Below are 22,277 nucleotides of genomic sequence, written 5' to 3'. Positions count from 1 at the left end.
TTATCAAAGTTGTGCAAGTGATTTATGTTACAAATCTGTAATTTGTATCCTATGGAAAATAGGTCTCGAAGTAGTACTATATAATCAGAAGCCCTGGAATGTAAAGAGGCCAAAAATAAATTGATAGTTGTCCTGCAGGAACAATGCTATCTACACTGATTGACAAGCTTTCACCACTGCTTCTTGTCTTGAAAAAAACCAGAACTCATACTGTGCACAGTTCCAGCACTAATAATTCCACATCTAACACAGTTAATTATATAACCTTTTAATTTAAAATCAAATTTAAATTTTAACTTTTTATAGAATGTACTATGAAACAGCAAATAGTTGTTGACATTTAACCATTACACAGATGAAACAGACACTAAACCATGGAGAAGGAGCTCATTAGACATCATACAGACAGCATACAGCACAGACAGTTCTTTCCAATGACACCAAGATGAAAAATAATGCATCAAGATTTTTTTATGTTCTCTATATAATAATCTCATTACTTCTTCCAAAGTTAAAATCCAGTTGATATTAGCTATTTAAGCCCTTGAAACTGCAAGTAAAAGTGGGAAAATGTAATGTCCAACATTCCTGCATACTCCCTTGGAAATTTCCAAGAGCAGTACAAACTCCAGTGCAGGCTGCTAGGCTGGCTGCCATGGAAACAGACAGTGCTGGAAACAGGGCCGTTTCCTTTAAATTAAAAGCTGTTACACAGAAAGCCTCCATTTCTTTCTGCCAGCTTAAAACAGCTTTTATGCAGCCAAGGTCTCTAACATGTTGAGGTCGAAACAGAGCAATAGACGTTAACAACAGACGTTCTAGTTGCGATGAAGCAGTGCTGCAGGAGATGAACTATTCTATTGTATCCTTGATCTGAAGTCATTTATAACTAGAAACTTGGCATCAGGACTGTAACAATAATACAAGTCAATGAACAGCAGGGCGGCAGTAAAGTAGAAGAGTATTTTATCAGATGGTAGGATACAAGTCATCTAAGCATCGGCTTCTTATTAGAATTCTGGACCAACCTCGGGGCACAGGGCTACAGGTACAGAATTGCAGAAATTGAGTATCAAGTACTTAACTCTTTGCTTCTTTCAGTTGTTACCCTCATGCTTCCAAACACCACCTGATCGAGCTTAGAAGTTTATATGGCATTTCTAAACAGCATAATTTACACTCAAACAGTTTTCCAGAGATAGATATTTTGCTTTCTCCCGAGTTGTGATTGTTTCTCCCTCAATTCTATATGGGGTGTTGCACTCTATTTATAATTCATTAAATGCTTTATTGAGACAAAACAAGTTAATCTTTTCAACTAATATTATTCTGTGAATAAAACTAAAAATTTAATAAACCGATTGCTTTGCATAATAAATAAAGAGCAGGTGACACGCAAGGTACACATTTCAGGAAGGTTATGGAATATAGTAGCTAGTTTGCACCGAGCATTACTCATTCTGTATGTGTCCAAAATCAGAAATTTGGTAACATCATGTTCTTTTCATTGGTATGGCATGTCATAGAAGAAAGGAAGGTGAGAAAAAAGTCATGAAAGTATTTAGCTACTTGTAATATGCTGGAAGCAATTCTAAATAAGTTGTACAGCATTTTAAAAATAAAATGCATTTCAAATTGTGTTACTCACCTCCTATCAGCCTGAAGATGGTGATACAGTAGGTTAAATACTCTCAATTTTGAAATAGAAGTAGTTCATTATTAAAGAAATCAGACATCATCTAAACATGAGTGATGTCTTCTACTGGGTTCAGTCCACAAAACTTTCATGCATGCCAGGGTATATTTTTTTTTTAAAAAAGCATTTCACTTAGTTTTCATAAAAAAAAAAAAAAACCCTTACTTATCTTTATGTACTTTAAAATTTCTTTTTTCCATTATTGTATGTGTGATTTTTCTGCTAAAACTATATATAAAAAAAAGAGTAAGGAAAGCGTAACAGCCTCTGATGCATACTCATTTTAAGTAATTATTCAGTCATACTTTCATTTCAGCTTAGAAATGTTCTGGATAAATGTAAAGCATGTGAGTGGAGACTACTGAGGGCCATTTCAGATAATCTCTTCAGAATTCTGGAGGGAAACCCTGCAGGACTTCCAAATCTTCTAAATTATACCACTGTGATTTAAAGCTCCTGTCTGTAAGCCAGTAATAAAGTAGACATAACTGTTTCCAGAAGTAACATCATCATACTGAAAGCAGAAAATGAAAAGCTACATGGGAAAGATAGCTAAATGTAAACTTAACATTTAAAACAAAAATATAAACCGTAACAATATCATCAGTTAAAAAGCTGAAATGACTAGGATATAGGACAATCTGTGTTGTGTCCTATTGCTATGGAACACGTTGCTTAGAAACAAGCCAGAACATACACGAGCCTCCAAACAAATTACTGGAGTGTCTGCTGGGATGAATATATATATGAACATATATATGTAAAAAGCAAAATCTATACTTTTCACAATTCTGTATAAATCTTTAAAATGAGAAAAATCACTACCATCTCAGGTAGAAAGTCTGACTAAACTAAATCTTACATTTCAAGTATTCTATAAAATTGCATACCTTAAGTATATTAGCAATAATTAAATTTTCTAACCCTGCAACTATTCCCCTGCTTAGTATAGCCTCTGATTTTTTAAAACATAATTCACATTTCCTCAGATACTACTATCAGCCAAGAAGTGTTCTGTAAGGGACTCATAAAACTTGTGTTCAAATTCCACATCTACTGCAGACTTGCTTAGTGATAATTTGGAGCACATTACGTTGAATGATGACAGATGATTTCCACCCAGCCAAGCCTTCTCGAGAAGGTACCACCCTCCATTTTCCATGCTTTTCCTACACAGTGGAACCAGCAAACAAAATGTGTACCACCCGAGCAAATCCTCCAACTCACGGGATTGCACATTAATTCAAAACACTGAGGAAGGTGGATTTACACTAAGATGCCTTATCACAAATTGGGAAGTAAGCAATGGCATTGTGTCAGTTCAGCTACGTAGACAACAACATCAGATTTCTGCAGAAGTTTGCTCAGTGGATGAGTCAGATTGCTTACACTGACAGTGAAGTTGCTTAGAAGGACTTTGCATTAAAAATGCTTTCTGAGAGGAAAAAAGAAACCTCCAGCATAGCAACAAAACAGACGGTGGTTTCAGAGTGTGGTTTCATAACTTAATATGATCTAAGACAGGATTACTGATGGAAAAACAAGGGTCTCTTCCTCCCTCCATCCCCAGCTGCTTCTGTTGCATTAACACTGGCAGAGCTGCAGCCTCTCAGGTCAGTGCTTGGGTCTGGCTGAAAACTAACACTATAGAAATAGCCTTCAGTAATACCTGTTCACTGATTCCACTCACTCCAGGGCTGCATCATCACTGATGGCAACACAGGAAAGAGGCTGGCAGTAAGCAGGGTAGGGCTGGATGAAGACTACATCTACTTTTGGCAGCAGCAGTCGTAATCCTAACCTTCTATAAAACCTTTAAGAAATCTTGTAGTTGCCGTAACAAGTTTCCTTAGAACTCGCAGTTAGCTGCTGTATCCTCTAATTGTACACAGACTACATACAAAACCAAATTAATACATTGTGGCCTTGGTTTATCTAAGTATTTAAGCATGTGTTTATTATAATGGGATTACCATATATTTATTATTCATTTAAGTGCTACACTGAAGAAGAAAATTTTGTGGAATAAGTGCTGATTTACTTGTAAGACATACAATTATCCCACTGTCATTAAAGAGACTCTTCATGGTAGATACATAAAGTTAAGAATGTTAACACAGCCTCACAGGATCAGTATGCTGAATTTACAGTGCTTCCTTTATTAACTAACACAACATGAATACTACTTTCTTTTTCCCCCCAGTATTTTTTTCATTATCTGTGTCTCAAGAACCATACCTGATAGATTGCCACTGATAAGGGGTAATAAAACCACTTCCCAACACCATATAAGAAAACTTAAAAAAAAAAAACACCAAAAAACCAAAAACCACCACTAACAAAAGCCACCAAAACCAACAGTAGAATCTTTAAGTATAACATGCTACCGCAGGAGAGCAGTAGAGGCCGAGAGTTATCACCAATACTCAACATGCCACCAATAGCAGGAAATCTGTTAAATATACAATTTTCATGCAATATTGATTTGATTGCAAGGGAGGAAGGGAAGAAATCCTTCCTGACTAAATCTGGTCAACTTAACTCGAGAGCATGAAGGCATTTCCAGCAAGCACCTGAGAAATCCCTGTGCTTCACTCGTTCCACCCTGTTTCCTGTTTCTAGCACTTGCCAGTCTCCAGTTCCTAACAAAACAGTAAAATTAAAAAGCAATACAAATCCAGGAAAGAAATTATGTTTCAAGGTGGAAGGAAAGTTTCCTTCCTGGTTAGTTTTTTTTTTCCTTACAGTAAGTGCAGGCAACTGGTAATTCAGAAGCTCAGATTAATATATAAAAATATGGGGAAAACAATCTGGGATCCAGTCTCCTTTTCATTCTCACCTGAGATAGCACCATATTGATTTGTTTCACCAATTTAAGACTGTGTCTTTGAGAGTTCTGTGTGGTCATAGACTGTTGCAGGAGCTCATCAATCTGTACTAAAACTATTTTAGGGTACAAGGCAAGACTTCCTAAATTCACTTCACTCCTCAATTCGAAACCTTCTAATCTGCAGCCTAAATATATTCCTAATTCCCAATATATGCATTGTTGATGATACTAATTCTTTCTTACTAACTGTATGCACAATGATGTCCTGGTTTCATTTAAGGCTTTTCACTTGAATTTTCTACACGTTTCAGCCACTTACTTGACATTACAAGTCAATGCTACAGGAATTTCTGAAAAAGCTGTTTGGTTAGCATTGTATGGTTCTCAGAACCAAAATCCATTTTTGTTCCTTGCTCATACAAAAGGTAATTTTGATAAAACAGATAAAGCTAGGAACTGTCTTCACAGAACAGACAATATACAACAATAACATATGAGTTGTTTACAAGAAAGTAGGGTAATTAAGAGGATTTCCTCCTATGCTATAGGATGCTATAATGTGTACCTTCTAAGAATATTCATTAGCCTAAGCAAAGAAGAAAAAAATAATCCTTGTAATCTAACCTTCCAATGTCCTTAATATTAATTTGCTGAAGACAGTGTTGGGATTTGTGTTTCCATCAAAAGTCTCATTCCTTAAAAAGAAATACTATGTACAAAAAGAACTGCGCCTAACAATTCTCATAAGGTACTCATTGCTGAAATCAGCCCACTGTACTATCTCAGGATTTTTAAATTTATCAAACCCGTGCAAAACACATGATGAAGCAAAGGTTGTAGCACCTTCTGAATTTCTTGACCTCTATGTACTTCATCTGGGTTTGCCAAAAGAATTACATGTTTAATTTTTGCAGTTTTGCCCATGCACTGATGGTACTTTAAGTATTTTTGTGTCCTAACCAAAAAAAAGGTTGATGATTCATGTAGCAAAACCAGTCACATCATCTTTCGAATTAAAAGAAAAAGAAAGACGAGAGGGAACAAAGAATGCCACAAGATAATTTAGAATATACTGTTCTGTAAAATAAGAAGTGTTTAATGTTCTTTATACTGCTATTTAAATAGGACAAAATTAACAACTGCAACTGAATTTTTAAAAATCTTCAAAATACTTGAACTACATATTTTGTAACTGAAAAGGTGAAGCTCTGCTTTAGTCTCTCTTGATGCAAATCAAGCAAATTAGCAATGTTTTCAATAATTCATTCTATATATACTACAAAAAAGAAAATGCTCGTCTTTTCTAAGCTTCAGAAAGAGGAAAGGCTGGAAGAGGAGATCCTGTAGTCATTCGTACTCTCAAAAAGAAATTCATTATTTTAATTATTAGGCTGCCAAACTTAGGAGAGATAAAAGGATAAGCCATATTCACTGGTAAAAAGTGAAAATGGAGAACAGGTACTAAAACAGGGAAAAGAAAGCAAAGATAGTGATTCTGGAAAACAATTGTATCTTCTTTTATGCGCTGAATAATTTAAACTAAAATATTCGTGAATTTAGACTGGAAGAGTGTCCCATAATTACAGGTTTTTTGCTATTCTGACAGACCATCATTATTGTAATGTACATTTTTTCATCCACTTTCTACATAACTGACATATTCAAAGAAGACTGAAGATAACGATTATCGTAGTTACTTATTAGCCCACCTACACTATCCACCGTGCTAATTTTTTCTTGTCTTCTTCCCCTTTATTTCTTGGTAGCTTAGATTAGTTAGGGTTTGGGTTTTTCCCCCCTGCAGTACTTTCCACAACAGTATGCTTACTTCTCTGTCCCTCTCAACTTCCTCCCCTTCTTTCTTTGTTCCTGTTGCCCCACAGAGCTTCAGAGGTAGCAGCAGCAGGTTTAACTGAGCCCGTTTGGAGATGCAAGGCAAACACCATGAAAAAGAAGCCACTGTTGGCCCTTTCTCTTCAATCACTATCTTTCAATCAGCACTTTCCTGCTGTAAAGGATCTGTTATGCTCTCAGCCACAGCTACGTGCATCAACACTCAACTTATTATTTCCTGTTGATTGGAAAGACAGGTAGCTACGTGCATCAACACTCAACTTATTATTACCTGTCTTTCCAATCAACAGGAAATCTTTGGTGTCAGCACATTATATAAAAATCAGTGTTTTCTCTAGCTCTAACTTAGAGCTAAGTAAAGAGTTTTAAAAAATAAACTGTCAGTTACCGAATTGAATAATGAATATGATCTGATTGCTAATTTAAATATTATTAAGATACCAATTTAAAAACAAACAAATCCCCCAAACAAACCCAGCATTTAGTTTCTGAGAAAGGCACGATCTCATGTAGAAGAGGGAAAACCAGCAGATTTGCCACAACAACCAGGAAGAAATCTCCGAATCACCAGACAATCCAGAGAGATCTAGCGTAAAAGCCAAGGCAGAGTGCTGTAAACAGAAAGACGGAATTTTGTCGACTGCAAATACAGTTTGCTTCTGATTGATTAAGAAGTTGGATTTTCTTGAGTTGCAGAGAGCCTGGGGAGTTAACACACAGCAGTTCACAAACCCCTCCGGGCAGGGCTGGCAGCTGACCTCAAGAGGTCTCCTCCTTCTCCTTAAAACAGCCCGTCGAGAAGAGTACCTCCAGCTAGAAAGAGTAAGATGACTTCCACGTCTCAGCTTCCATGGCCACAGCTGAACAAATACTACTTTAAATGAGTCTGGTGTAGTACCATTTGTCAGCTTTAAATAATGCTCCAAATATCCTCAGACTGTTGCTGTTTTACAAACTAATGCTTGTGCATCATATCAATTTAATGCACAGTCTAAAAACAATCATTTAAGGAGACAACGTAATTTGAAAAGCATACAACTGGAAAGCAGAGTCAAATCTAATTTAAAGTATGAAGGGAGAAGGGAGTTCTAGAGAAAGACAGCTGAGAAAAGCACTGCTGAAAATGAGGTAGTAATGTCTAAAACCAAAGGTTTGCAGGGATTTATTTTTAAGTGTGATATTTAATGACATTTATTATATGTATTTCAATAGAGACATTTTGAGGCATTTTGCGCAACATTTACAGGACAATTTCAATGAAATCAGCATGAAAAGCTACTCTGAAAAGAGTACTTAATCACTCGTTTTTCTTCATACTACAATTTCTATCAAGCTATTATCATGGGGTTTTTTAATAGTCTCATGTAAATTCTAAACTTAGCTTTTAGAAAGTTTTTTAAGGGAGAAAACAATACCTAGTTTAATGTACAAAAATTCCTCCTGACATGCAGCATTACACCACAAAGTGAAGTGACCCTGCACTCTTCGGCATTTTCTGTCCCCCAACCAGCAAGTGACTGACCTTCCTTAAGACTTTTCTGGCTGTTGGCCTCAAGGCATTCCTTCTCCTTCAGCGGCTTATCATCTCCTGCAGGTAAAATCTCGGAAAAGCCCTGTTGCTGCTTCTTGGAGCTATCGATCATGATGAGAATCCTTTAGAATAGCAACATCCAGAAAAAAAAAAAAAAAAAAAAGGGCTAATTTGTGGCTAAGCAGTGCGCTGCCGTGCCCAACACCGCCTGCAGCCCCGGCTCCTAAGGCACGGGGACCCGCGGCTCCCTGCCGCCGTGAGCAGCCATCGGCCCCGCTCCGCTCCGCTCCCTGCGCCGGTACCGCCTCGGGCAGCGGGCACCAGCCTCTGGAGCTCAACTCCCAGATCCCACCTCTTTTCCCAGACAACCACTCCCCCTTTTCCTTTAGTTACGCTTGCTTCCTCTGCACATTCGTGTTTCAATATGCAGCTTGATGGTCAATCATCTGACAAAGAATGAGTCAAGCAGTTAAAAATAAATCCAGCAGTTGCTGAAGGAGCAGCATTCGCTGATACCTAAGACTAACTACTGCTGAGGACTCTCTCTGTTTTTTCCCCTCCCTTCTCCCTTCCCCCACTCCCCTGAACGCTGCTGCAGGCAGCAGAAATACTTTATCTTTGCCTCACTGACAAATTCATTACTCATTAAGTTTCACCAGTAAACAAAGCCGCACGTTGGCATTTGAAAAAGTTCTGTTGAGGAACCTTCTCACTGGCCCCAGCCCCAGGTCTGGTTTCAGAGACACTTATCTAGCAGAGCTAAGCGGGAAACCCAGTGATTACTTCCATGTCTTTTCATGCAGCATAAGAGAGAGTCTGCTCCTTGTTGTAAATATCTTAAAAAACAAGTATTTCACTGTTTTCCTCTTTACATTACAGTTCACATCTCATTACTCCCAGCAGTTTTAAGAGTATTTCCTCCCACAGCTTCTGATCTGTGATTCTCTCCAGCATATCCCATTTATCTTACATGAGCCATCAACTTCAGTGTCAACCTGGACAGTTTTGGGGAAAGGAAGCCCCTCTAATTATCTGTCATTAGCTATGAGGGAACAGCAGAGTAGTTTGCATTTCATGCATTTAGAAAAAATCAACTATACATCATTTTAAGTAGACGCTTCATGTCAACAAGTAACCCAAGCAGGTGCTTTTTCCCTTCCCTTTGACCTAAAAATGCTATCATTACATATTTTCCACACCCCTACTTCATATTTCAAATCCTTCAGCCTGAAGTTATAAAGGACATCTCCACTCAGAAAATCTGTTTCACTTCTATGGCATCAGATTTGAGAAGCTCTATATACAATAACAAATACCTGATGCAGTGGAAACTAGAAAAAAAAATATAAAAACTGTGCTGCCTCCTTGGATCTTTCTACAAGACAATCATTCAACACCGACTGTTCACCTCAACAGTGCACTCCTGGGGCAAGGAACTAGTCCAGGGGGTGCGGGGCTGTGTGACAGAGCCAGCAGGGATGGGAACTCCTGCCCGGCTTCCTACTGCTGGGAGGAGGGAAACCTGGACCTGCTCACACTGGCAAATTCAAAGGAGATGTGAGTTTACTAGGCCATATCAACTTCTTGACATCTAAGGAGCTGAAAATACAGGCAAAAGAAAAACTCTCGCAGTACAAATGATTTGAGACAGCTTTCCCAGCTGAAAGTTGTTCTTTGCACATCACTTGTATAAAAATTATCAGCTAAATCAGATTTTGCTTAAATACAAACTACAGACCATTCCAATACAGTGATGCTTTTACAATGATTTTTACTGAACTCAAGGGGGAAGAAAAAATTACTGTTGAAGAACTCCTCAATACATCAAATGAACTTCCTCACTGCCTCAGCCGGAACACAGATGATGACGCATAAGAAACAAAATTACTGTTGAGAAACTCCACACATTCAGAAAAAAATAATCCAGACAAACAGAATACAAACACATACTGCCTTAGAAACCTATATGAAAATCTGACATAGTCAATAAATAGACTCTCACACAGTTACAGATATAAAAGATTATAATTCCATATTCTTCTTGTGCCAACTGAGAAGTTAACAGTTTGGATGAATTAATATATTCTGTGTAACAATATGTAACAGCAGAAATTGTTTTATGGGAAGGGTACAGTGCAATTCATACATTTTCTGAAGTGTGTAGATTTCCTTCAAATGTCATAGCTCTGAAGGTAGTTCTATCCATCCTTATCTGTTTACAGTGCTTTATATAAATTAAGCGTGTCCAGTGCTCAGGTGAATGCCGGATCACAGTAACAGCAGTTGGGCAACAGCAGATCAAGCCCTCGTGAATGTTCTCTCCTGTTCAGAAAGATGAGCTTTGGTGGCACGGAGTTCCTGCCATCTCTCCTCCCCTTTTTCAAGGGTACCCATGTCACAGCAGAATTTACAGAAACTAATATGCTTATGCTTCAGCCACTTGGAGTCAAGCCTTACATTTTGGTTCAAATTCACCTCCTAGTTCAGTAAAAGCTAACATACAGATTAATATTTTAAAACAGCTTTAAGAAGTCTGATCAAAATCTCAACAGTCATTTGCAAATAACTTTATGAAGAAAAGCAGGAATCACAGAATTTATGGAAAATAAGAATGATTAAATTCTTGTCTAGACCAGGAGAGATGGTCAAAATGATGCTGTGTATTTTTGATGTAACCAAGTACTGTAGTTGCCAATAAATGCTATGCAGTATTGAACAGTTGGGGAGGGGGCAGACATAACAACTGAAGAGGAAGAAAAGTTACCTTGGAAGAAAAAAAATAGATTTTGTTTAGATTCAGTTATACTGTGAATATTGAGAATGCCTGGACATTCTGCCCAGGGAACAGTTTCTCTTAAATCCCTCACAAAGAATGACATTTATCTCTCTCTTCATGAAAAAGGACTCATATTCCAACAACATCATGTTTTTCCAGCAGTCTTGAATATGCACTAATCCAAGCTCAACTCATAATTTGGAGATACTGGTTACTTGGGTGATCAACAATATATAGTTCTACTATTTTTAGTGATAAGGCTTCAAAGAAAAAATAATCACCATGTTTCAACACATCTACTAGAAAAGCCTAAAATTCTGAGACATTTTCACAAGGCACCTGGGGGCATCTCAAAACTGCCAGCTGTAGCTGTAGCTGCAGCACTGCAAAATGGGAAAAGTGCATGTTCTTATGAGCAACTTTCTCACATTCCTAAGAACTGTACTGGAAGGAACAGAGTCACCCTTCGCTGGTTAGCACATTCAAGTACTAAATTAATCTGCTAACTAACAATACTCAGTTGGTCAAAGGCGTCTTCCAGTCACCAGCAGATTCCATCTGATTCAAGGCAACGTGATTCCCCGAAAGCCAGCCTACCTGCATTTAAGAGCTCCCTTTTCCCCACTCAATAAAATAAATTTGTAACTCTCCTGGAATAGTTAACGTATGTTCTTACCTTTGACTGCTAAAGCGCTATACCTGCTTCTCAGATTTACTTATGCACTTTCAAATCGGATAGTAATTTTTTAACATCTTGCAAAAAAGGAGAAGCCCTGTCATCAGCCACAAACACCATGTTGATACTTCAAACATAATTCCCATGTTTCAGTAGTATCTGTCTTGAAGGTCATTGTTTTGACAGATAAAAACTGCTTTGTACCGCAGTAACTTTCACTGTTGGTTTTAAAGGATACTAATTCCACATTTATCTTTAAAGAACTGGTGGCAGACTTCAACAGTGGGAACTTAATACTTTCCCATTCAAATTACCCATTTGGTTCTATAACAAAAAATACTTTAGAATAAGTTGATATTGTTTCACTAATACTTATTTGTTCTTTGATTACTCTTTAAAGTCTTTTCTTTATTTAGCAGTTAAACAATAGATAGAACACAACCATGAAATAGAAAATATATACAAGAAAAGCTCAGGGTCTTTCAACTCCACTCAGTTTGAAATGCTTTTGTGTTCAGTTTCTAAGAGGCAGCTGGAATTAGGATTGTCATTTGAAATTGACAGCACTAGGAAAAAACGGGCTGAAAAAACTGTTTCAAATTGCTAGATTTTCATCTTGTTTTTCTGCTGCAGACTGTGGACTTAAATACAAGTTTCATAATAAAGGAAAGAGAACTACTGAACTACTCATTTTCAAAGTAAATATTGGATGTATAGCCTCTCTGATGTAAACACCTACCTGTTTCCAAAAAAACTATTTTTACCAGTAAAAATAGCTAAATGACACCGAGGGTCATACAGAAACCTGTAATGAGCTAGAAAAAAAAATTGTGGCTGAAACTCTAGTTTCTATCAAACAACAAAACATAAGTGACTCTTTCATCTAAAAGAAAATCTTAAGCAGTGCATGTTGTGTTGGTCAATTACAAGTTTAAACCCAATTACAAACAACATTGGCCTATGAAAACCAGCAGTTGAACATACACAAGCTTTTTGTTTCAATAAAAACTAAATTTGTTGGAACTCGCTTCATCTTCAGAGGATAGAAACACCTCTCATTTTAATTTCAATTTATTTGAGTGGTATATATTGAATACAAGCGGGTGAAATGAAGAAAAAAGGAACATTCCTGTCAGTTCCATAAACCAAAATCCAATAACATCTAATTTAATAACAATGTATTGCACTAGTTTTTCATAAACGATTGTTTGCTTTTAATCTAAGGTAATCAATGTTTGTTCATTCCATCCTCCTGCAACACAGACTTTCTGCCAATCTTAGGCCTACAGAAAAGAAACATTATTTAAAAAGAGGAAGTGCCTAACAGATAGTCGCCAAAATCACAATGTCAAGGAGGAAACGATGCAGCAATGTTGTACCCTCCGCAGTGCCTGCCTGCCACTCGGAACAGCCCCCTTATCTTTTTAAGTATCAGTGATCTGGCGGGTGAGATCACTGTGAGCAACTTTACAACCTCATTAAACATGAGGTAACTAAGCAACAATTACTTTAGCGGTACATTCCAACTCTTCACATCATAGGGAGCTCATTCCTTTGCAACCCCATCAAACAAAAAACCTACAGATTAAACTCTAGACAAAAAATCAGATCAGTTTTAGGTATTTAATCTATTTCACTACCACAAGATTTTGAAGTGGGGAAAAAAAGCTTCATCACTAAAACATTTATTTCATCTTGGCCTTATGCACACCTTGATGGATTTCTTGGTCTATTATTGTGTTAGGATAATCCAGTTCATCTTTGTGCAGTAATTTCTTGACATAGGAAAATAGTGCTTTGACTACACAAACTAAACCATTCATTTAAATAATCCCTCTTAGAATTTATTCTATTACTTCTTTAAACAGTAAGAAGTTACCTCAAAATGTTAACTTACGGGTTTTTACTTTGCAGTTTTTTGTTTATTCCCCCCACACTCCCAACTGCCACTTACAATAGATTTCTATTCCGCCTTCCTGTTTTGTTAAAAAAAAAATCCCTTTTTTTTTCTATACCAGTACGTAAGTTCTTTGCTTTGAACACTCCAGACATTTGTCAAACAAATCAGCAGTAAATCTCATACAGTAAGTCTTACGCTTGTATTTAAGATACAATCCCCAAAACATTCAAGCCTCTCATCTTCACATTCTTTTGCTACTGAAACATCAAGTATATCTTTCCATTTGTTTTTCAAAAAAGTCAATTGAAAAATTTGCATAATTTTTAAAATAGCATTGTGTTGTGCTGTGACTAAGGAATTACGCCAGATGGACTGGACACTTCTGCCTCTATTCTCCACCAGTGTGGTAACAAAGACCTAAACAACCCAAATTATGGTCATCACCTACCTCAGTTACCCTTCCCAGAAAAATCCCACACACTTACAGTGATGTATCAAATTTATAAGTCTGCATGTTCTGCTTCTCTTCTCCCACTAAAACCTCCACAAACTCCTTTTAAGGGAGGACATATGTTGACAGTGTTCACTGTTTAAATGAAAATTCCCTTCTATTCAGCCATGCCCATATAGACATATAAATAAATAAATACATATTTTTAAAGTGTGTATATATAATATACAGTAAATATATTTTTATATATATGTTTAACTGCAAATATGTATATAAATCTAATTCTTAAAGGACAGTATTTGGTCATCCACAATTCCACCTGTGATTTGCAAAAGGCTGATCTAGTAAGTACTGCACATGAATTACCAGCTCCGTTTGCACTGCATTACCTTCCTGTGGTGGTTGTATCACAAGCTAATGTGTCAGCATAACACACAGCTAGGATTTAGTTCTAACAATTTAAAACAATTATCCTGTGGAATTTAAAATTAACTCAACATTCTTTTCTTGCTATGCATTTAGTTACCCACAAGGAATTTCAGGAAAAAAAAGTCAGAATAAGACAGTTTGATCAAGAGATCTCTTTAAACATACTTTCCATATCTCCTGTAATCACTCAAATGCCAAGCCCTCTAACAGGATCTTTTCACATATACTAGATGCTTTAAATTGTGTCAGTCACAGGTCATGTCTCCCATGTTAATCTCTTCACAATAAGCAGATAATTAAAAAAAAAAAAACAACCTATAAATCAAACTAAAATGACAGAATGTTTGTTTAGAAGTTTACCAAATGAAGTGACCCTGCTGGAATTCTTTCATGTAGCCTGTGAAAATGTCAGAATATATTCCATTTAAGAGGTCACAGTCCCTAGAGAGCTCTGAGTTTTGGCCTGTGCGTCTTTTCACATGCTTTAATATTTGAAAATTGTTCCTTGTAGACACTGACTGATGCCCTGGGAATGCTAGGATTGTGGGAACTGGCAGTACCAATGACAAAGACAGACTTACTGGGAAATCAGTACCTACTCAGTTTGCTCTCTCATCTCACAACAGACAAGACAACATTCATATATTTACAGGAAGACTAAAAGAATCCACACATTAAAAGACATTTGTTTTTTCTACTGGCACTGTTTATTAATAAAAACAAAACAAACCAAAACTCCCAAAAAAACCACAGCATGCCAAAAAAAACCCAAAACACAGAGACAAATATATATTAATTCCCAATATGCTATGTGTTCTTACAAAGGATTATTTAGTAGAATATTTGCACTGGATGTTCCGTCGACTATTAAAACCTTAAAGGAAAGACAAATCACAGAATTGCTGAGGTTGGAAGCAACCTCTTGAGATGCCCTAGCTCAACCCTCTGCTCAAGCAGGGTCAGCTGGAACAGGCTGCCCAGAACTGTGCCCAGTCAGATATTTAATATCTCCATGGATGGAGGTTCCATGGCCTCTGCGGGCAACCATTCTACACACACATTATATATACACTATACCACATACATACACTCTTTTATTGTAAACTTATATAAATTGTATACTACTTCTATATATAGACAGTTCTTTTAGAATATAGTTACTTTGGGCATTTGTTTTGGTGGTTTGGTTCTTTTTTTGCCAGATCTCATTGCTTTCAGCTTAGTGACTATGAAACTGCTGAATTTAAGTTGACATTTTCAATTATTTTCTGTGCCAATCTATTAATCAGAACTACATTTTTCATTTGTTCTTCTCTGGTCTTCCTACTAGCCATCTTTTCTCCACTTCTCCCAACTCATTTAAGAAAATAACTTCTAAGCACAGTAACCTACCTATGTACCACTTGGAGAGGAAAAACCATGCCTAATTGCAGATCTCAAAAGAGTGGGAAAAATCCCTATCGTACACAGATACAGGGAAGATGTCCCAAATTTCACTCGATTCCCTAGTATCAAATTTGCAGCTTCAAATCTATTAACTGTACAGAGGATTAAGAATTTGTTCAGAAGCCATAAAGCTATGCCAAGAATGCATGTTACCAGTGCTACATAATAAGGGAGTGGAAGATAAGAGATAACAGGCAAACTAATATACCCACGACTCTTTTAGATGCCAGAAAAATTCCCTTGGTTCATCAAATTTATTTAAATAATATCATTAGGCTAAGTGTGATGTAGATTTCATTCAGTTATTTTGAGAACTGTCTGTCTCCCAGCTGGCTCCGCTGGTCCCTTAGGAGAACTCAATATACACCATTTGGAGTATTTGTTTTCATTTTGGTTTGGGTTTTTTTTGGGTTTGCAGGGTTTTTGTTTTGATTGGAGAGGGGTGGGTGTGTTGCATCTTCACCTTAACTCATTGTTTCCCACAAGCTCTAGTGGCCCAGAGGAAGTGGTCATCCTCATCTGACCTTCTGGGCCTCAATGACGTTTGCTCCTGAATGTCATTGTTCTTATGCAGCCAGAAGCACTCATTTCTTTGGGCTAATTTCATCTAATAGATATTTTACCAGTCTTGCTTTTACTTCAAGATATTCACTGTCCCAAGGCTTTTTTCCTGAGAAAACATCGAAAACTTAGCTATTTTCTCAATTAGCTCAATTCTGCTGTAGAATATTAGCTGTTAGCTACTGAAAAGCGAGATCTAGCAGATAGCCACGGCAGGCACATCACTATCTTCTCTACCCTCCTCCAGTACAAAATGTACAAGCCCAAACAGAACCAGAACGCAATCCTGTATCTACCGTGGTTCTGAGATGAGAGCAGCACACACCCATTAGCTTCCATTAGCTGGAACAAAACTCTTCCTTCCACACAATGCAAAGGAGTGAGAACAGGCAGACTCACAATCTGAAATGATTTACAGCCCAGACAGAGCTGAAGAAGGCCTGGAGTGCTAAAGGACAGTAAATGGCCCGTATAGGATCCAACCAATTCTCTACCTACTTTACAAGAACATAACCAGGCAATTATCTGCAGATGATGACTGCACGAGAGCAACCTGCATGTCTCTTCTTTTTAGAAACTAGGAACTACTGTCATAAGGAGATTCTGGCGCAGTGGGACAGCAAAGGAAGCCACTGCAAAGACAAGAGAGACTGCTGTAAAACACAGAGGCTAGGACCTTTCCATTTTACAAGTATCTTGCAACAATGATGATTGCATGGCTCTTGACACCCAGACCCTCACACCTACCCCTGCCAGCCAAAGTGGCACATTCACCAGTTCTGGGAAAGGACTAACTCACCATGCAAAAAGCTTTGCTTATGCAGTGCTTCCTTTTTTTGATGGTATCTGCGTGTGCAATCGCTTCCCACCCTTTGGCTCTGAAACAGCAGGTTAGAAGGCTGCAAGCAGCATCATTCCCATCCACCCTCCTGCTGTCAGCAGCAGACAGCCTATCCTTCCCTCCCTTGCCACCTCCTGGCTCTCAGACAGAAGCTTGTGAAACCGTGGTACAGCGTGTGGGTAGCATATTGTTCTGACTAGTACTTCAGCTGTGCTGCGCTGCCTGCTACTCTGTCATTCTTCCTCCACTGCAGTCCAGCTAAACAACACCTCATCATCAATTTTCCCCCTCCTGCTCCTAAAGAAGGGCCTCATCTGTGTCACTCTTCTCCTCCTTCAACCACTGTCCTTCCTAAGGACACAGCAGCTTGGCTAAGAAAGCAAATACAGCATACACAGCCTGGCATCCTTCAGGTAGGGATGCAAACCAAGAGCTTCTTAAGGCCATGGAATTCTGTTTCCCAATCTCCAGTTATGCAAGGAACCCAACCACTCATGACAGACATGGACTATACACCAGTGGTTGCCATTAGACTGACAGAATCACAGGCACATCTTCAGTGTCTACCCAGTAGGTGACAAGTACAAAAAGCAGAACCAATGGAAAGGTAACTTTTGCTGCTTTTCGGCAAGTGGAACAAGAGTTGGCCTCCAGAGAACAGGCACAATAATATGCTGCAATGAACAGGGCACAAGTTTAAATGATCAATGTATTGTATGTGTTGCTTAATTACCTAGAAAGATGCAGACTAATGAGAACTTGAAATTAATTTCATTAGTAATTCACAGCTGTTAACTTGAAAACAGGTCAAAAGGAAATAGGAAATTGTTATGGTGACAATCCAGAAGACCAACATACAACATCCTGGAAAGATGATTCTTTGTTATCACACCCAAATACACATACAAGATTGCCTTCTATAAACAGTTTGTTTTTCTAACCCCAAATAATTCAAGTGTTGGCTTTAGAGACAGTTCATTTGAAGTATTTCAGCCTTGCAATTAAACCATTATCTACCAAATCTGCTTGAAAATTCCTATTACTTGCCCTGCTACTAAAATATGAAACATTAACTGGTTAGTATTTGTGTTTCACAGACTTTTTATGATGGAAGGCTTCTGTCTGAAAAATGACATTCGAGAGGACAAGAATATGCTTCTGCCCTTCTCTCTCTCTCTCTCCCTCTCCCTCCCCAAAGAAATTATCCATTTGTCTTTCATCAGGGAGTAAACACCTGCATGTAGTAAATGGCTGGAGAAGCTTAAGATGCTATTGGCCTCAGACTCTGTGTTATTGATCCTCTACTGTAAGTTACAACCTCTTCAACAGAGTTAGCAGAGCATCTGTCAACTCAAGTGACAACAGTTTCAGAAGAGCTTATTCTAAACCATGAGATTTTACAGTAAAATACTGAGCTATACTCCCTTGAACTCTCATACTTGCTTGGTGCTATGACCATGATCTCTGGGAGCAGACTGGGCAGGGCAAGAGGAGAAAAATGTGAAAAAAGGATGAAGTAGCAACACCTCAAACGACTGTTGGCACACCAGGTACGAGCAAGCAATTGCATTGTACGTTTCTGTTACCCTGCTGTGATTACCTCCATGTAAAACAAAACCAAAGCAAAGCATAAGCCTCCCACACTTCTAGTGTCATTGGAAAAGCTCGAAATGCAGATTCTGTACTAACTTGTGCAAGGCAGCTTAGCTGCACCACGCAGAACAATACTAGAATAATTCAGCCTTCTACTGGACTACTGCCAAAAGACTCATTCAAGTAAACAAAAGGTTTAAAGGATCACTACCAAAGCTCACAGTAAGCATAATGCTTACTGCAGAAAAATATTCAATAGAAAAAACTTAAACATTTCAGATTTTTTTTTTTTATTAAGTGCTGTTGTACTTCTGTGTACTAAAATCTCTGACGCTTACAGACTTTATAAAATAGTGACATGGTAAAATACTCCTGAAGAAATCCAGTTTGGATAAAAAGTAAAAACAAAGACTAAGTATTAAAGCTACTTTTCATATGAATCCACTAAGTTCAAATTTTACTTTTAGAAATTTTCTGCTGACTTTCATAATTTCTACAAAAAATTTATTTTAAACCAGTTAACCAAGATTATTAAATCTGAAGTTATGGGTGAACAATAGTTTGGGTGCTCTGGAGGATGTCAGTGCCAAAACCTCTTTTTGTCATTTTAAAAAGGCAATTTGAACATATATGTCCATTTATTTCAGGAACAAAACGAGTCAGCCAATATAAAGTCAGATATTATCTCATCTTTCACATAAGGACAGGAAAAGAACTAGGAGGCTCCTCTTAAGTTAATGTAGGATTTATTTAAATACTACTAAAGCAGCATGCTCTCAGTGGCAGGAGGCTTGAACAACATTACAAAGATGTATAAAACTGAAAAGGATAGGAAATTGCACCAGTGTCCATCAGTCCTCCAATTATACGATTTCTCAATCTGCCTTGCAGATTGTTGAGCCTTTTCTTTTTTGAAAGCAGTAGGGCTGTGTTAATAATGGCCTTGAAAACAATGCCTAATCTTTGGGCCAAGCCCAGCCAGATGACTTTGTCTTGTCACAAAAGACACACATGAAGTGAGGCCACAGCCCATTATGTGAACTTCACAGACATTGAAATCTTTGTGGGAAGCCTGATACTTGCTATGGACAGTAAAGCTCTACAGGATCCTAAATCAAAAGGAATTATGAGTAACAGGGCAATGGTTCTTAAATGAAATGGCGCACAGAGTGAAAGGCAGCTTCTCAAATTATTAATTTCCCTACAACCCCTTTATTTCTGAAAATCTTCTCTGTTATTTCAACAAGCTAGAGCCCACAAGCATTAAAATCTCTTACCACGACCTTTTCTTGGGAAAATAAATAAGCAGTAGATTATACATGAAGACAATACAAAACCTACCTACAAATTATTTCACTGATTCGTGAAAGCACCAAAATACTTCAAGTTATGGGAAGAATGCCTAAGAACCAGCTGTCCAATACAGAAGAACTAAAACCAAAAGACTAAAGCCCAAACATGAGTAGGTTTCGCACCTGAAGCTGTGTACCTCCTTTTACCGCTTGTTTGACAATTTATCTTTATTAACAAAAGCAAGAAGATAACAAAACCATGAAATTACTTGATGGGGATAAATATGTACTTAATACAATCATAGCAAGGCTTGCCAAAAGAGAAATTTACAAGCTTGATATCCCTTGTAAAATGGGGATTTTCATCCTTATAAAAGGGAATCCCTTATAAAAGGGATTTTTCCTGTTTAATTTAGTGCATTCTTGGGGTAGTAGCCTTCAAAAATTAAAAGTTTGACTTATTTACACTCAACATAGATACCAATGTGATCCATTTTGGTTTTACAGGCAATTAAAAAAAACCAAACAAATAAAATTTCCAGATGTATAATATATAAACACAAGATGCAAAAAAACCAAACACTAAATCCTCATTTTTATGAGTTTTATGAGTTCAGTGTTGGCATTTTTAGGCTCATTATGAAATATCTTTCTTTAAATACGTCTTTCTCTTGCTTCCTTAGTAAAAAGGTAAAAGGCTGTTAAGCTATCTTAAAACAAACTTCTGGTATAGACACACCTATTTTCAATTTAACATCAAACAGTAGCCAACAAAAACTACGCCTCCCAAATTACAATTTTTTTCCTGCCCTACAAAACATAACACTTAAGAATGTAGAGCCAAAATAGTAATAAATTAGCTACAGGTCCCTTAGTTTAAAATACTTGGAATACATTATATTAGTTAACATAGTATTCTCTTTTTCAGGATCTTTATACATGGAAAAAAAAAAAGGAAGCAATTGTCAAAGGCAAGCTCGAGTATTCAAAGGGGCTGTTATTCCACATTTATACAAGTGAAGCCTGAGTCTCTCCCCTATCCTATTTTCCCTTTATTAGCTTTTGCTTTCTCGGAGTGGTATATAGTACTGAGGGTACGTACACAAAGCACCACAGACTTAGTCCCTCATTGTATAAACAGGAGCATCTTGGTAATAGACAACATTCCATGTCTTTCTGAAACACAGAACACCATGGCTTGGACTCGTCCTCAGGTATTTTATATACATACAGTCTAGTAATATATATCTCCATTTTTTCTGCTTTAAAGCTAGGATGTTCAGATCACTTTTTTCTTTTTTAATAATGCTTATACTATTACAACTGAATTAATAGCTGAATTTATTTTTTAAAATGCTTCAAAAAACAAATATTTCATTTAGATACTTTCAATGGTCCCACTATTTACTACAAATACTGGAAAACAAATCTTCATTACTAGAAGATATTAGTGTGAGGAAAACAAATATCACAAAAAGAAAAAAAAGAAAGATAAAGAAAGGCTCCTGCCTTTTCACCAATAAAAAATGAGCCTACATTTGGATTCAGACCTAGTTCTTCCCGATGCTTACTGTAACAGTGGAAACACTTTTTTCCTAAGTTGCCATGCCAACATCAACAACGAGGAAAGATACTGGAAATATTCCCAAAATGTAAATCTTATTTTTCTTTCATTGTTCAACCTTAAACTGTGTAATGAATTAAGCTTTCTGGGATACAATGTGAAACTTTAATTCTGTGTTATTTTGCAGGAAAAAACCTGGTTCTTGATAGCTACCCCACCTCTCAAAAACATTGAACTAATATTTCTATTATATACTAGCTGTGGTTTTAAAACTGTTAAAAATATAAACTCCTCATTCTATATGCCTCAACAAAGTATTCCAGTTGGGGTTTTAAAGTCAGACCTCGAAGCTGCCACGATGTGTGAAGCTGGCCAGGACAGATTCCATAACAAGCACTGTAGCACTTTACGTAACGTGGTTTGGGGAGAGCAAGTGAAGACAGTCAACTAATGTTATTTGAAGAAAGCAAAGAAATATCATTATTCCCATAGAAAACATTTAAGCAACGTAGAGAAAAGCAGAACAGTCACTTTGGCACTCACCATTCTTCCGTTCGGTGAGAGGAGGCAGGTACTGATTGGGCTGCAAGGAGAGTTCCTTAAACTCGTGGGCAACTGCTTCGCTGTGGGGACTGGGAGCCAGCCGTGGGAGCGACCCGGTGTCGTCCTCCGCATCCGCTGTCCCCAGGTGATCCATCGTGTTACACCGTCTGGAGAGAGGGCGTGCAAGTGGTCTCTTAATCACTCTAGAGTTGATAAAAATAGTAAAGAAAAAAAAAAAAAATCAAGTAGACCCACTACTTTTTTTTTTTTTTTCCCATTTTACTAAAAAATTAC

General features: G+C 37.4%; 1 protein-coding gene across 5 annotated transcripts in view; it reads right to left on the bottom strand.

The window, feature by feature from the left end:
• The window catches only part of MKL2 (MKL/myocardin-like 2), a 79,489-nt gene that overhangs the window by 39,804 nt on the left and 17,408 nt on the right, over window positions 1-22,277 (bottom strand). For 3 of the 5 annotated variants that reach the window (XM_014936386.1, XM_014936390.1, XM_014936387.1), the window contains exon 2: window positions 21,984-22,186. In XM_014936386.1, the coding sequence (XP_014791872.1) occupies window positions 21,984-22,137 (154 nt within the window). In that variant the 5' untranslated portion in view covers window positions 22,138-22,186. Of the gene's footprint in view, window positions 1-7,902; window positions 8,058-21,983; window positions 22,187-22,277 lie in introns of those variants that run through there. The other 2 variants (XM_014936388.1, XM_014936389.1) reach the window with 1 other exon arrangement.

Source organism: Calidris pugnax, unplaced genomic scaffold (genome assembly GCF_001431845.1).
Source record: "Calidris pugnax isolate Ruff unplaced genomic scaffold, ASM143184v1 scaffold17, whole genome shotgun sequence".
Lineage (NCBI taxonomy): Eukaryota > Metazoa > Chordata > Aves > Charadriiformes > Scolopacidae > Calidris > Calidris pugnax.
The sequence above is the reverse complement of the archived record's forward strand: the minus strand, read 5'-3'. Positions and strand labels throughout refer to the sequence as shown.